Source organism: Asterias amurensis, chromosome 10 (genome assembly GCF_032118995.1).
Source record: "Asterias amurensis chromosome 10, ASM3211899v1".
Lineage (NCBI taxonomy): Eukaryota > Metazoa > Echinodermata > Asteroidea > Forcipulatida > Asteriidae > Asterias > Asterias amurensis.
Genome location: NC_092657.1, coordinates 15,717,318 through 15,731,126, shown reverse-complemented (window position 1 = coordinate 15,731,126; position 13,809 = coordinate 15,717,318). Strand labels below are relative to the sequence as shown.

Here is a 13,809-nt window from a genome sequence, read left to right as displayed (position 1 = left end):
TATCTTTATGTGAAATAACTGATGTCAAAGGTGAATCTACACGCCGGTTTTGGATTCCGGTCTCTGGCGTTATTCACGAGCCTCGAAGTGTTACGTCAGATGTTCAGGCTAGCTGGTAGTCTGCTACCACCTAGTGTCTCAGATAAGTGCCAAATATATAACGGGGGTTGTCTAACTTAAACTTGAAAACAAGAAGCATAGCTTGAATAAATGAATGTCTCATGATTAAGAAACTGCATACAGAAACTTGTTATCCTGCCAACATAATGTTGGATTAATTGACAAATCACTATCCGCCCGTTTTGGACAGCATGAACTTCACTGTCTAAAATCCCGGAGAGTGGAGTGTTTGACTTTTACATGTAACATCTCAATCACTTGCAAGATCAGTGTGATGAACATATAGATAGGGGCGTAGTTAAAAAAAAAGAGTTGATGTTTCTACCGATGACCATTACATAAACGATAAATTGGTTATATTGTGTATTAAATAAAGATTTCGGTTTTGTGGGTCGTCATACTTTGTATAAATCAAAACCTACGGAAATAAGAACGAAACAATTTTGTAAAACAACGTTGTGCTTGCTTTTGTAGCTTTAAATAAAACGCAAAGGCAGTGATAACATTTAACCGACACAGGTAGTTATTGTATGACATTTAAACGAGTCAATTTTGTTTTATGAAACCGAAAAGAAGACCCCACAGAAATAAAAACAATAAATTACTAAACAATGTTTAGGTTTATAAAAAATCAAATGAATTGTACTGTTTTTATTTCAGTTATTCTGCATTACATAATAACCTTTACAAAACTTAGTTAAACAAAATAACTAATACAAAACAACACTTCAAATTAAAACCACCACAATTATTACAACGCTGCCTCCGATACCTTAAGACTATGAGTGGATGGTGCGTTTCTGAAGTTGTATCCGGTATGTGTTTTGCTTTTATCAGCCCTTTTCACACTATAGTTATTCCCCGGGAAATAAGCGGGCAATTTTGGTCGATCTTTTCACACTACAAATGAAATCTCAGATATTACTTTTTTCCCGGAAAATAATTAACCATGCACAGGGGTAGGGTAAAGGGGGTTAACCCCGGTGTAACTTTTTATTTCGGGGAAAACAGCTGGTGAGAACAAAAGCGGGTTTAACTTACCCTAACCTTCGCATGGGCTAACATGTTTACCACATTTCCTGGGGTTTGATTATAAGTGTAAAAAGTCCATGAAATAGTTCTCCCTTCAGTTACCAAGTTTGGATAATGAGAATGGTTGCTGGGGTGGTGGTTAGGGAAAACACTCCAGGGATTTTCCCAGAACGTTATTTACCGGGAACTGGCTCTGTAGTTTGGAAAGGTCTATGGTTGAGGTGCGAGTATTCTGAACTTGTCTAGAATCGCTTTCAATCAAGCTGTTGTTTTTCCCCCTTGTTCAGATAAGCATTTAACCACATTTATTGCTACCGAAACCATTTTCGGCGGTCGGTCAAAGTCTCAATGAATAAATCCACTAAATTTATACCTTTTACAAAATTATCAAACAGGAATAGCTGTTCGTGTCCATACAAGAACAGCTCTTCGTTTCCATACCAGTTCATAACAACCATATACACAATATAAGTAGACTTTTGACAATGCATGCCAATTATCGTAAAGAATTAAACAGTCAACACAATATAACATGTAAAGAAAGCAAAGTGTATCTATCAGCTTCTCCCCATTATCGTTACCAATAAGGGTTTTATGCTAAAATTATTTTAAGTAATAACCAATAACGTCCACTGCCTTTAATAGTAAAACAAAAACATGAGAAACGGCTCCCTCTGAAGTAACAAAGTTTTCGACAAAGAAATAATTTTCAAAGAATTTGATTTCGAGACCTCAGAATTAGATTTTGAGGTCCCGAAATCAAACATCTGGAATCACACAATTTCGTGTGACAAGCTTTTTTTTTCTTTCCATTATTATCTCGCAACTTCGACAACCAATTGAGTTCAAATTATCACAGGTTTGTTATTTTGTCCATGTTGAGATACATAAAGTGAGAAGACTGGTCATTGACAATACTAAAAGTGTTCAGAGTCATTTAACAAGATTATACCATCTAAAGAAAGTACATTATTTACAAACAAAAATATACTGCAAAGATACGTTTTCAACGATTTTACAAAACTTAGTATCTATAAAATCATACTAATACAATTCTTAACAGTAATACACAGCTCTTTTAAAACGCATATACAATACACCCTCAACAGTTTATATCAAGTAAATCATTATTCTTATTCGTACGCGTTCCAAACATGCATAGTTCGGTACGGGTTACCCAAACGTCTTTTTTCCCCGTTTCAACGGTTAGATCGAATCCTATAGCAACCGTTTCACACCTATGTTAGACAAAATATTCACAACAGTAATACACAGCTCTTTTAAAGCACATAATGCAATACACCCTCAACAGTTATATCAAGTAAATCATTATTATAATTCGTGCGCGTTCCAAAAATAGACAGTTCCGTACATCTCCCCAAAACGGTTCTTTTGTCAGTTAAAGCGAATCTGAAAGCAACCGTTTCACAAGTTGTCTTGAAAAGCACAATGGGAAAAAAAAAATTATACTTAACTGTGATTTTAGCTAACAGGGGAGCGACACATAAATATGAAAGCCAGATGGATTTAAGGTATGCGGATGCAGCAGGGTGCAACATGATTTCCATTTGATCTTAATTTACAAAAGAGATGTTGGCTTAAAGGAACGTTACAGAATTTGTAAGAAACAAAATCGTGAAGTTCACAGATTTACATCAAACTCACACGGTCTAATTGTGACCCAATAGGCTGATCGATATCAAACTTCTACAGGTTTGTCAGTTGATGTATAATATGGTGATTACATAGATTGCTTACACTGCCAGCAAATGTTTTGTTAGCAAAACCAATTATGTAATGTTCCTTTAATTGCAGTTACTCTATTCGAGAATCAACATCTGACAAGGTCTAGGGTTCATGGAACAGGAAGGCGTGCATTGATGGAGCTTCGTTACCTTTTCAAAACTAAGGTTTCGGCAAGATTTCAAACGACTTTGATTTTGAGACCTCATAATTAGATTTTGAGGTCCCGAAATCAAGTATTCGAAAGCACACAACTTCGTGTGACAATAATGTTTTTCTTCCATTATAATATCTCGCAACTTCGACGACCAATTGAGTTCAAATTTTCACTAGTTTGTTATTTTGTGCAGTTGAGTTATTTTGTACACTAAGTGGGAAGACTGGTCTTGACAGTTACCATTAGTGTCCAGTGTTTTTAAATGGAATTGGGTATACATTTTAAATATTGTGAATAATATGAATTACGTGTCAAGAGTTAAGGGAGTTTGAAATAGTTTTCATTTCGTTATAGCGATGATAGAAGGTTTTGCCTTCTGAGTTTGAAAGAAAGCATGTCCGTTTTACCTTTAGATTGCCGAAAAAGGGCAACTACAAAGTATAAAAAGATATTAAAACGCCCCTAAGTACAATACAAAGTGTCCGAAAAAAAATGTAATCCATAACTTGTTTTTTAATACAAAATACGGCTTGCCCTATTGAATCATCAGCCTCGAACAAAACATCAATTTTAAGTTGCTATGATTTTTGTTTAAGATCTTGCATCAGCCTTCTTATGAAACAACTAACTAAATATAGCAATATACTACAGTGTTATTCACTACCCAATAAACTGGTCCGGCAGCCCAGCGTCTACAATTATATTCATTTTAGCTTGTAACTACACTGTCAAGCCAATAATAGTTACTTATTCATGGAACCACTGATGAAGCGTCTTGGTATTCATTGGTCTGCTCATCCTGTTCGTCAAAATGTGGAAAGTGTTCGTCGTCCAGATAGCCATATTGCTCTCTCGTGTAGCGTCTTCGGCACCTTCTATACATCTGCACCGATGAATTTCTTATACAAGCAAAGCATCCATGTCTCGAAAGAGTCTTGATGCCAGTCCAGACGGAGCTAACTAAAATACAAGAACATACGAATGGTGCAATAGTACAACAATTGAAAAGCAACATTTTCATATTTTGTTTGAGTTTGTTTATGTACACAGCGCCACCCCCCCCCCCCCCCCCACAAACCATTACTCTCTGTAGAATCAATGTTTCGGGGTGTGCGTGTGCGACTTTAGGAAGTTTCATTGGTCAAAATGGGGCTCTTTAACAGACGTATTGTCGGTTTTTTTTCAACCGTGTGTGAAATCGGAGTGACAAGAGATCATGTTTATCAATTGGCGACTCGTGTAGCCAATTATAAGTGATCTTGTAATCTATATCATAGCGCCACTTGGTCACTTATTTTTCATGTCATCGTCAATCTTACTTATGGGTACACAAACACTCCTTACATCGTAAAATGTTGAAGACGCCGTTTCAAAATGTGTGTGAGTTATTTATGGATTTTTTTAGATTGGCATTGTATTTTACGAGTGAACTGTGGGATGGAGAAACATGCTAGTATTAAATATAACCGAAATAGATGGTTGTAACCGTATGAGGGCGTGTGCGAACCAAATAACATCTTGTAAAATCTGTTTAATGGCAAGATTTCTGTCATGTCACCGGTTTGTTTGTGTGTTTTGTATTTGACATTCATGCAAAAAAAACAACACACATGCATTAGAAATAAATTAAAACTGCAGTTGTGATAAACCCAATTGTTTACTTACTTGCAACGAAAACAATAATGCTGAGATTAAGAAGAACTAACGCAGTTGAAAGAATTCCCTTTCTATCATCTACAAGTGACCCATCTTCATTTGGAATGAGGAGCAAGGACGCCGCCAGCATGTTTATGAAGATGATCCCAAGTGAGCACAACTGAAGCCGCTGTTCAATTGCATCCTTCATTGGTTTCAGGTAGGCGTGGATGAGCAAGAAGAAGACAGACAAGAAGACAGACACAAAGAGCGTGAAGTGGTCCTCGGGTCCAAACAGCAGTATGAAGAGCGTCTGCATGATCTTACGGGTAAGTTCAATGATCTCCCAGTACCAGAACTCGGCTTTGTAGTTTTCACACAGAAAACTCTGCCAGCTAATTTTCGCATCTGGCTCTGAGGTGTCATGAAATACAGTCGCATCTGACTCTGTGACAAGGTTATTAAAGTCATCTGTCTTATCATGGGTGACAAACAGTACTTGACTCGAATTCTGACTCGACACGGGTGCTTCTGTATTCTCTATCCCATCATTGGAGGTACCGGGCAACACTTGATCTGAATCCTGACTCGAAACGGATGCTTGATCTTCTCCATTGGTGGTCTTTGTTTTGCTATACCACAGAAGAATGAACAATGCGAGCGGGAAACCCACAACGTATACCATAGCTGTTTGGGCGGCATAGTTGTAAACATTGTGTTCTGGGCTCTCACAGTCTATTGCGTAATCATACCTCAGCAAGGTGATGTTGAGTTCTTTATCCTCATCCATGTAAAACAGCTTACACCCAGTCGGCAACAGAGTGATAACAACGCTGCATACGCTTGGGTACGACAGAAAGAGCAAAATGACGACAATAAGGAAACATCTTTGTTTACTTTTACTGAGATCATTTCTGTAGTGCGCAGGCAACCCTTGCGCGTCTCTTATGTAACATTTTCTGAATACATAGTAACAAAAAGCAACCAGAACAACAAATATGATGAAGCTGAAACCGACCAAGAATTCAATGTAAATATTGTGGTAGGTGAAATCCGGAATAAAGCATCGAGGACTAATCAACCAACCAACTATGCTAACCTCCATTGTCTTAAAGACTGATCCTAATGTCTGCAAATTCTTTGGCCAAGGAATGTCATCTAGAGCGGAAAATATTTCCCCCATGACCTGGCAAAAACCAACTACGATTTTCCCGCGTGCTAAGAAGACGCTCACGATATTTCGTTCATTCCGACGATGCCTTCTATATGCATCCCACACAAAGAAACAGACTACGAGGCAGACAACAAGCAAGATGCAGAAGACTTCTACAGCAAATAACGGCCACTCCGGACATTTCAAACAATGACCAAGCCAAGAGTAATACTTGTTTGCACATTCGGAACACAGCCAGCCTTTGTAACCTTCACTGCAAGTTGAGTCGATACCGAATCCACCATTTGGACACACGTCATCGCGGGAACATTTGTGTACCTTTGGTAACTTCCCGCTAAATCTCTGCGTGTTGTTGTCATACGAGTCACTCATAATGCCTATATTGCTGACAAAATTCATATAGGAATCGTGGTTTTCCTGCGAGATATGGTCTTCTTGTGAGGTCCAGTTCCACGTCCACCAGTAGCCCGGACGAAGATGTTGATATTCCCCGGAGCAGTTGATTCCTTCGTGGGGACACTGATGACATTCGCCAAACCGGTCAGTGCGGTAATAGTTGTCCACACATGGACAAGCCCGGAACCCTGCAGTGGTACTTTTATCTGTTCCTGTTGGACACACCTTGCAATCAGTAGCTCTCGTGCCAGGTGAAGCTTCAGGCGAGACGTAAGTTCCTTTATTGCATATTTCACAGTTGAAATCGCCATTCGAATACTGACCAGTTTTGCTTTGGTAAAACCCACCTGTGGAGTAAACAGATGTGTCATTAGAACAGCATTGATGCTGCTCTCACACTGTGGCGAATACTCTTGCGAATGTGAACATTTGAAGCTCGCGGTGAGTTTACCTGATCACTTTACTGATCACTTGGTGTATCCCATCATAACCATAAAATAACAAGCCTGTGAAAATGTGGGCTCAATTGGTCATCGAAGTTGCGAGGAAATGATGAAAGTAAAAAAAATATTGTTGGACGATTTGTGTGTTTTTAGGTAAGAATAAAAGACTTCTAGTCTTTCATTATTTTAGTGAGAAATAACCTCTTTCTCAAAAACTAAGTTACTTCAGAGGGAGTCATTTCCCATAATGTTTTATACTATCAACAGCTCTCCCTTGCTCGTTACCAAGTCAGTTTTTAAGTTAATATTTGTTTTGAGTAACTACCAAATGTGTACCTTCCCTTTAAAGGAACACGTTGCCTTGGATCGGACGAGTTGGTCATAATAAAAGCGTTTGTAACCGTTTTTTATAAAATGCATATGGTTGGAAAGATGTTTTAAAAGTAGAATACAATGATCCACACAAGTTTGCCTCGAAATTGCGTGGTTTTCCTTCTACTGTGCGAACTAACATGGTCGGCCATTTATGGGAGTCAAAATTTTGACCCCCATAAATGGCCGACGTGTTAGTCGACGAGGTAAAAGGAAAACCACGCAATTTCGAGGCATGTTTGTGTGGATCATTGTATTCTACTTTTACAACATCTTTCTACCCATATGCATTTTATAACAAACGGTTACAAACGCTTTTCAAAGACCATCTCGACCGATTCAAGGCAACGTGTTCCTTTAAGTGAATATTTTCATACTTCACAGTTCAAACCGTCATTCGAATACTGACCAGTTTTGCTCTAGTAAAACCCACCTGTGGAGTAAATATATGTGGTAGTTACCATAACCTGTCTTAACGAATCCACTTTGAGAAAATTGTGGTTTACATATGGCCGGGATTGTAGTCATTCAGCCCGCACACCTCGGTTTTAACGGAGGTTAAATCATCCCTTAAACAACAATATGTGCATGGCCTTACATTTATGTAATCAGTAAGGTACGGTGTAAGAATATCGGGTGATCAATCAAAATTCAGGTTTCATTGCCCGAACGTTACCATACGTTCAATTTAGGATTGCGTACGTCCTGTAATCATTTCTCAAAAACCGAAGCACCTCGGCAAGCAATATTTTAAAGGAGGCTTTCTTCTATCGTTACCTTCAAACCGTTTGAGTTTAATTGAGTAATTTCGAGTAAATTTGTTAACGTTTTGCTTTGTGTCATACACAAAGTACACAAACCCTGCCATTGGACACTTTCGGAACAGAAAAAAAAAAGTACATAGATTTTTACAAATTACTCACATGGTTTAGAGAAGGTAGTGGTTAAAGACTTCTCTTGAAATTGGATGCAGTCACTTCCACGTTATTGTTAAACATTCTCTATGGTAACGGCAATTCAGTATGTACCTATCATGAGTTGTGACTTCTTGAGAAGAGTCTACTTAAGTCCCTTTTTATTGTTTTTCTACCCGCGTTCTGGACCCATTACTTAGTGTACAGCGCAGTCTTTTTTTCTTGGTTTTCTAACCGCGTTCTGGACCTATACTTTGGACACACGGTTTTCGTTTAACGAACGTGCGTAATTAAAAGGTGTTTTTGACGACAACGAACGTGCGTATTCAAATAGGGGTTTTTGACGACGACGACGACATTATCATGTGTCCACAGATTTACACTAAACTTAAACAGTTTGAAGATAATGAGGGTTGAAGGCTTCCCTTATAATATTACTTGCTGTAGTGTTGTAGTTTTGGAGTAAATGAGTGAACAAAATGTCAACGTATTTAGAATATGAGGTGGCGTCCTCCGTGGACCGGGTTCGTTTCAGGCGACGAGCGTGGACGACGAAAATAGACCGCCTGGGATTTGGAATCATTTACGGGTGAAGTCACCTTGTTCGCGCAATTTGCCTTAACTAATTCTAGTATTTCGCTTTACTTTCGGAAATTAGACCAAGACAAACAGAAACTCTTTGACAGGAATACAACAGCAGATGATTTATTATGCTAACGTTTCTCTGGTTGTTGAGTGGCTCAATGTTATAGAGTTGCTGATATTAGGCAAAACATTTTGCTTTATAAAAATGCAGAAATTGAGCAGAATACCTGGAGTTACAACTTGTACAAAATGAGGAATGGTGTTTACTGTGTTTAGCTGTTTTTGTGTTGAAAATGGCTTTTTACAGAAAAGAATTGCAGCGCTTACGTTATCAGGGAATTGTGTTATTGAGCGTCACAATTCGCACATTTTTTTTTGTTTACTACATGTGACTAATTGTGCTGAACTCCTGTGGAACTTTCACTGCAAAAACATTGAGTTAAAATTGTTATTTGTATTCGCAGGATAACCGTGCTTTATAATTACTTGTGCAAAAGTAGGCCGGGGCGACTAGTGTGCTTTAGTGTTACAGTCGCGACTAAGAGGTTTCACAAGCGTGCAGATACAGATACAGATACGGATATGATAACCGTATTTGTTCACATCAGCTTGTGTTTAATTTTGTTTCGGAAACTATAGATACGGATATGCGAACCGTATCCGTTCACATCAGCCACGTGTTGAATTTTGTTTCGCAAACTATAGGTATGTTTCACTTGAGTGCGCTCGCATTCATCAAGAGTGTTTTTTTCTGACATATACATGACCGATTAGAGACCCCGTGTTTTATACATTGCATGTTCTCGTCGTTTTGTTTGCAAATGACTTAACAAATTATATCTATATCAAGCACGATGTGAAATCTATTCCGTGGGAAATGTTTTTGTTCTGGGGAAAAAAAAAAAAAAGTAAAAGTCTGCAAAACAGTATCCGTTTATTTCCGACGTGTATGAACTCCGCGTCACAGGAACACACAAAGTTTCGACGTATCGGTTTCTGTATGTGTATCCGTACACTTGCGAAACCTCTGTATTATTAGAGTTGCGACTACTGTTTTTCCCAACTCCGTTATAATTGTGCCCACACGTTAACTACAAAAATAGCCCCGACTACCTGTTTGGTGAAGCACATAGCGGCACAAATCTTGAGAATCCGTAATTTATCTCTCGAATTTAGTCGAGTAGTAAATTTCACTGGTCACCCAGGCCTATCATGATGGGAACTTGCATAACGAAAAATCTTGTGCGAAGGGGCCCAATGTCATGCTCTGCTCTGGAAGCAAAGACTCAGTGCTTAGCAGAAGCAGTGAATTCTGTTCTTACGTCAAGCGAAATACACTGCTTAGCAAGGATTTGTTTTGTTTGTGTGCTTCCAAGCTTGCACATTATATTCCGCGCTTGCACAGTAAGCGGAAAATGGTGATCTTAAGCACAGAGTTTGGTGGTTAAGAGTTCAGTAAAATCCACTCGTACTAGACCAAACATCAAACCACCAACCAAATACAAGGATTTTATCTTTAAGTACCTTGTCACATGACAATGGACTATACAACTACTGTCATGAACTCAAGAAAGCAACCAAATCAAACAATCCTGAGTCAAATACAAGTTTTTACATTTATTTAACTTTAGGGACCACTCATCTTATATATAATTTTTAAACCGTCTGTAGTTAAATACTCCTTTGGGCATGGAAATTAATTTCGAAAAACTGTGACCTCAAGTTGACCTTTACTTCCGGGTCAACTGCAAGTGGGACCTTATCTCAATAAGTACACGGCCGATTTTTAGACTGTTTGTAATAAGACTCCTTGGGGATTGGAGATAACTTGCAAACAAAACGTGACCTCAAATTGACCTCGTGAGATATGGTCCCACTTCCGGGTCAACCGGAAGTGGGACAATATCTCAATAAGTACACGGCCGATTTTTAGACTGTTTGTAGTTATAGACTCCTTTGGGATTGGAGATTAATTGCCAAAAAAAAACGTGACCTCAAATTGACCTCTTGAGATAAGGTCCCACTTCCGGGTCAACCGGAAGTGGGACAATATATCAATAAGTACATGGCCGAATTTTCGACTGTTTTCAGTTAAAGACTCCTTAGGGATTAGAGATTAATTTTGAAAAACCATGACCTTAAGTTGTTCTGTACTTCCGGGTCAACCGGAAGTGGGACCATATTTTAAGAACTACACAATCGATTTTTGATCCTTTTTTTTAGTTATAGACTCCTTAGGCATTGCAAAATAAACTTTGACCCCAACTTGACCTCTACTTCCGGGTCAACCGGAACTGGGACATATTTAAAGAACTACACAACCGATTTTCATCTTTTTTTCAGTTATAGACTCCTTAGGCATAATAGTGACTTTGATAAACCGTGACCTCGTGTTGACCCCTACTTCCGGGTCAAGCGGAAGTGGGACCATATCACAAGAACTACTTGACATTTTTCAAACTTTTTTTCAGAGTATAGCTCTTGGTCATTGAAGCACATAATCAAAGCAAAAAAAAACACGGAACAGCTTTGTGTTTGTTCACAAACACCTAATGTCTAGTTTCATTTTGTGTCTTTCAGAGGGATGGGTGGCTCAAATTGATTAATTTAATTTAATTTGAACCACCCAACCCTCTGAAAGACACAAATTGTAAATTATTATGGCTTATAAAATTAGGTGTGTGGTTCAAATTGATTAATTTAGCACTTTAAATGTGCAATAAACTTGTCCCATGTTGTCAACAATACACTATGATTAACATGCTAACAACATTCAACTTGGTGAGCCTACATGTACACTTCCATAATAACGACAACACAAAAAATGTATGTATTTGCAAACAAAAATAGTTTATTTTTGAGTTTAAAATATCAAAATTGAAAAAAAGTTGCCTAGTTATAGCGAAATCATCTGAACATTCATTCTTCAAATAAAGTTAACTGTACAACCCTGTAAACGCCCCCCTAAAAAAAATGAGCCATGTTATGTACCAAGTTAGCTGTGGTTCTCTTTGTAAATTAAATTGTACATTAAACGAATATACTAAAATCATTGTGTACAGACGATGTCAATCTGTTTTCAAACAAAGTTGATTGTACTACCCTGGTTACCCTGGTTACACAGCCTCTGCATAAATTAGTGTTTGGATGTAAGCAGAGAACGGTGATCATAGCGCAGAACTTGGTGGTGAACAGATCCATGAAACTGGGCACATGTCATTCTTTCTTCAAACAAAGTTGAATCCACTACCTTAAACCCCCCCCCCCAAAAAAAAAAAATAAAATGCTGCATCTTTTCCCAGCTGCGGAAGGAGTTGTTTTAATGTCTTGTAACCCTGCTGACAAAGAACCAGTGCATTGTGCATGCATTATTTGCGTATCTGTTTAATGAAAAGAAAACAAAATAATAATCGTTATGTGGGATTTCTTAAAAATTTACAAGGCAGAAATACAATCTCGTAAGGTTTGACGTAACACGATGTAATGACATTCTCTCTGTGAGTTGGCGTAGTTTTGAAAAGAACCTTACATGAGTTAACGCAAAACCAGAACATAAGGAGTCCACATGCAACAACAGCAAGGGGGCAAATTTTCTTTATGTCTGATAGAAAACCTGACCTCCAACCCCCCTCACCCAGATCTACAACTAGTACAAACCTGTTCAGGTGCAGATGGGGGGAAGGGGGCGGTGGCTTGCCGATTCAACACCCCCATCCCCTCCCCCTCTACCGTGAACAGTTTTCAAAGGGGCAGCTGAAAAACTAAAAATGAAGAAATCATCTGTTCCACTGAAAATGTGCATGCATACTACATACCGAAAGTGCTATTGACAAGTGGTTCTGTATTGTTTTGATGGAGGGTGAACGACTGAGAATCTTAGGTCTCCATTTCTAGTTCTGGCTAGCATGTCTCCGTCCTGCATTGTCTTCGTCCTGCATTCGCATTGTAGTGTAGAGCTGCGAGTTATTTTTGTACAAAAATATATAAAAACAAAAATAAATAAATAAATAAAAAAACTAGTGCTGAAAAAGAACTGGCCTTATTTTACAAATTCAAATATAGTAAACACTCCATGTAATTAACCGTGTCAAGCCAATTAACAACAATTATAGGAAAACTTCACACTAAACTTCTATGGAATTGGTAATTTCTGAATTAGGAAAAAAAAACCTGAATGACCATGGATGGGCAATTTAATGGATGGGAGTTTGAACATATTTTTGAGCTGTGCCTTAACAAAAAAGAGTGAACAATTCTTAGGTAGCTTTGGCAAAAACAATGTCCAGCAATCCAGCATAGACCAAAATAAATACATGTCAGCAAGGCCAGTAAACTGTTAATTGTAACAGTCAACTTTTTAAATGGATTAATATAGTATTCACACATGGTTGAGCATGAACATGCCAGAACGTGTAAACCAGGGCAAAAACATGCCAAAAGCACTAGGGTGGCTACATGGATGTACATTACATCACTCAACAGAGTCAATACACTATGTAGCCATTTTATGGTAGTCAGGTCAGATTCAGAGCATGCACAACGTGTCATTTGACAACAAGTTGATTGTTCCTTGCATGAAAAGAGTAGCGATTGTTTACGATTTGTCTTATTGCATGTCTTGGGCCTGAATTAATAATGGAGATAGACTTCTCAGTACAGTAGTATATGTTTTTTATTTTTTTTTATGAACAAGTACTTACCAGGCTTCTCTCCCTCTCTTTTCTGTAATGCCACTTGATTATTTTGCTGTTCCACAGCCACTTGCGACCAGGGCCAAGCCGACGACCCCGCCGACGTCGTAGCATGCACAAGCAGCACTGGCTGGGGCCTGGTGGTAGTAAATCCCCCTGAATTCTCTCGATGTTAAACTTTAAATTTCGGGATCGATCCAGGCTTCTTACACACATTTTGAAACTTCTATTGCATCCACAAACAACCAAATAGTCGGCAGTAGTATAGCTGATACACTATAAACAAAAAGCTTCGTAACACGCACGCCTTTAGTATGTATGAAAACGCATACACAACACACGGAGTAACATGGCGTAATGTTTGTTTACTCTCGTTGCTTCATGGGTATGACATCATCACTTTTTGACCACGTTCATTGCGTTCGCTGGTTTACAAATCCGCTTGGATTTCAGTTTTGGTTTAATAGCCGGGAACCAGTACGGGGCGGGAAATTTCAAAATCGAAGAATCGAGGTCAATTTTTTTTCGGGAAAATTGTAGCCAAATT

The 13,809-nt window shown here is 38.4% G+C and overlaps 1 protein-coding gene across 2 annotated transcripts in view; it reads right to left on the bottom strand.

Annotated features, from left to right (window-relative positions):
- Positions 1-619: 619 nt before the first annotated feature.
- The window catches only part of LOC139942913 (uncharacterized), a 59,822-nt gene continuing 46,632 nt past the window's right edge, over positions 620-13,809 (bottom strand). For both annotated transcript variants that reach the window (XM_071939733.1, XM_071939734.1), the window contains 2 exons: positions 4,718-6,604; positions 620-4,012 (listed from right to left, as the gene is read on the bottom strand). In XM_071939733.1, the coding sequence (XP_071795834.1) occupies positions 3,804-4,012; positions 4,718-6,604 (2,096 nt within the window). In that variant the 3' untranslated portion in view covers positions 620-3,803. The remainder of the gene's footprint in view (positions 4,013-4,717; positions 6,605-13,809) is intronic.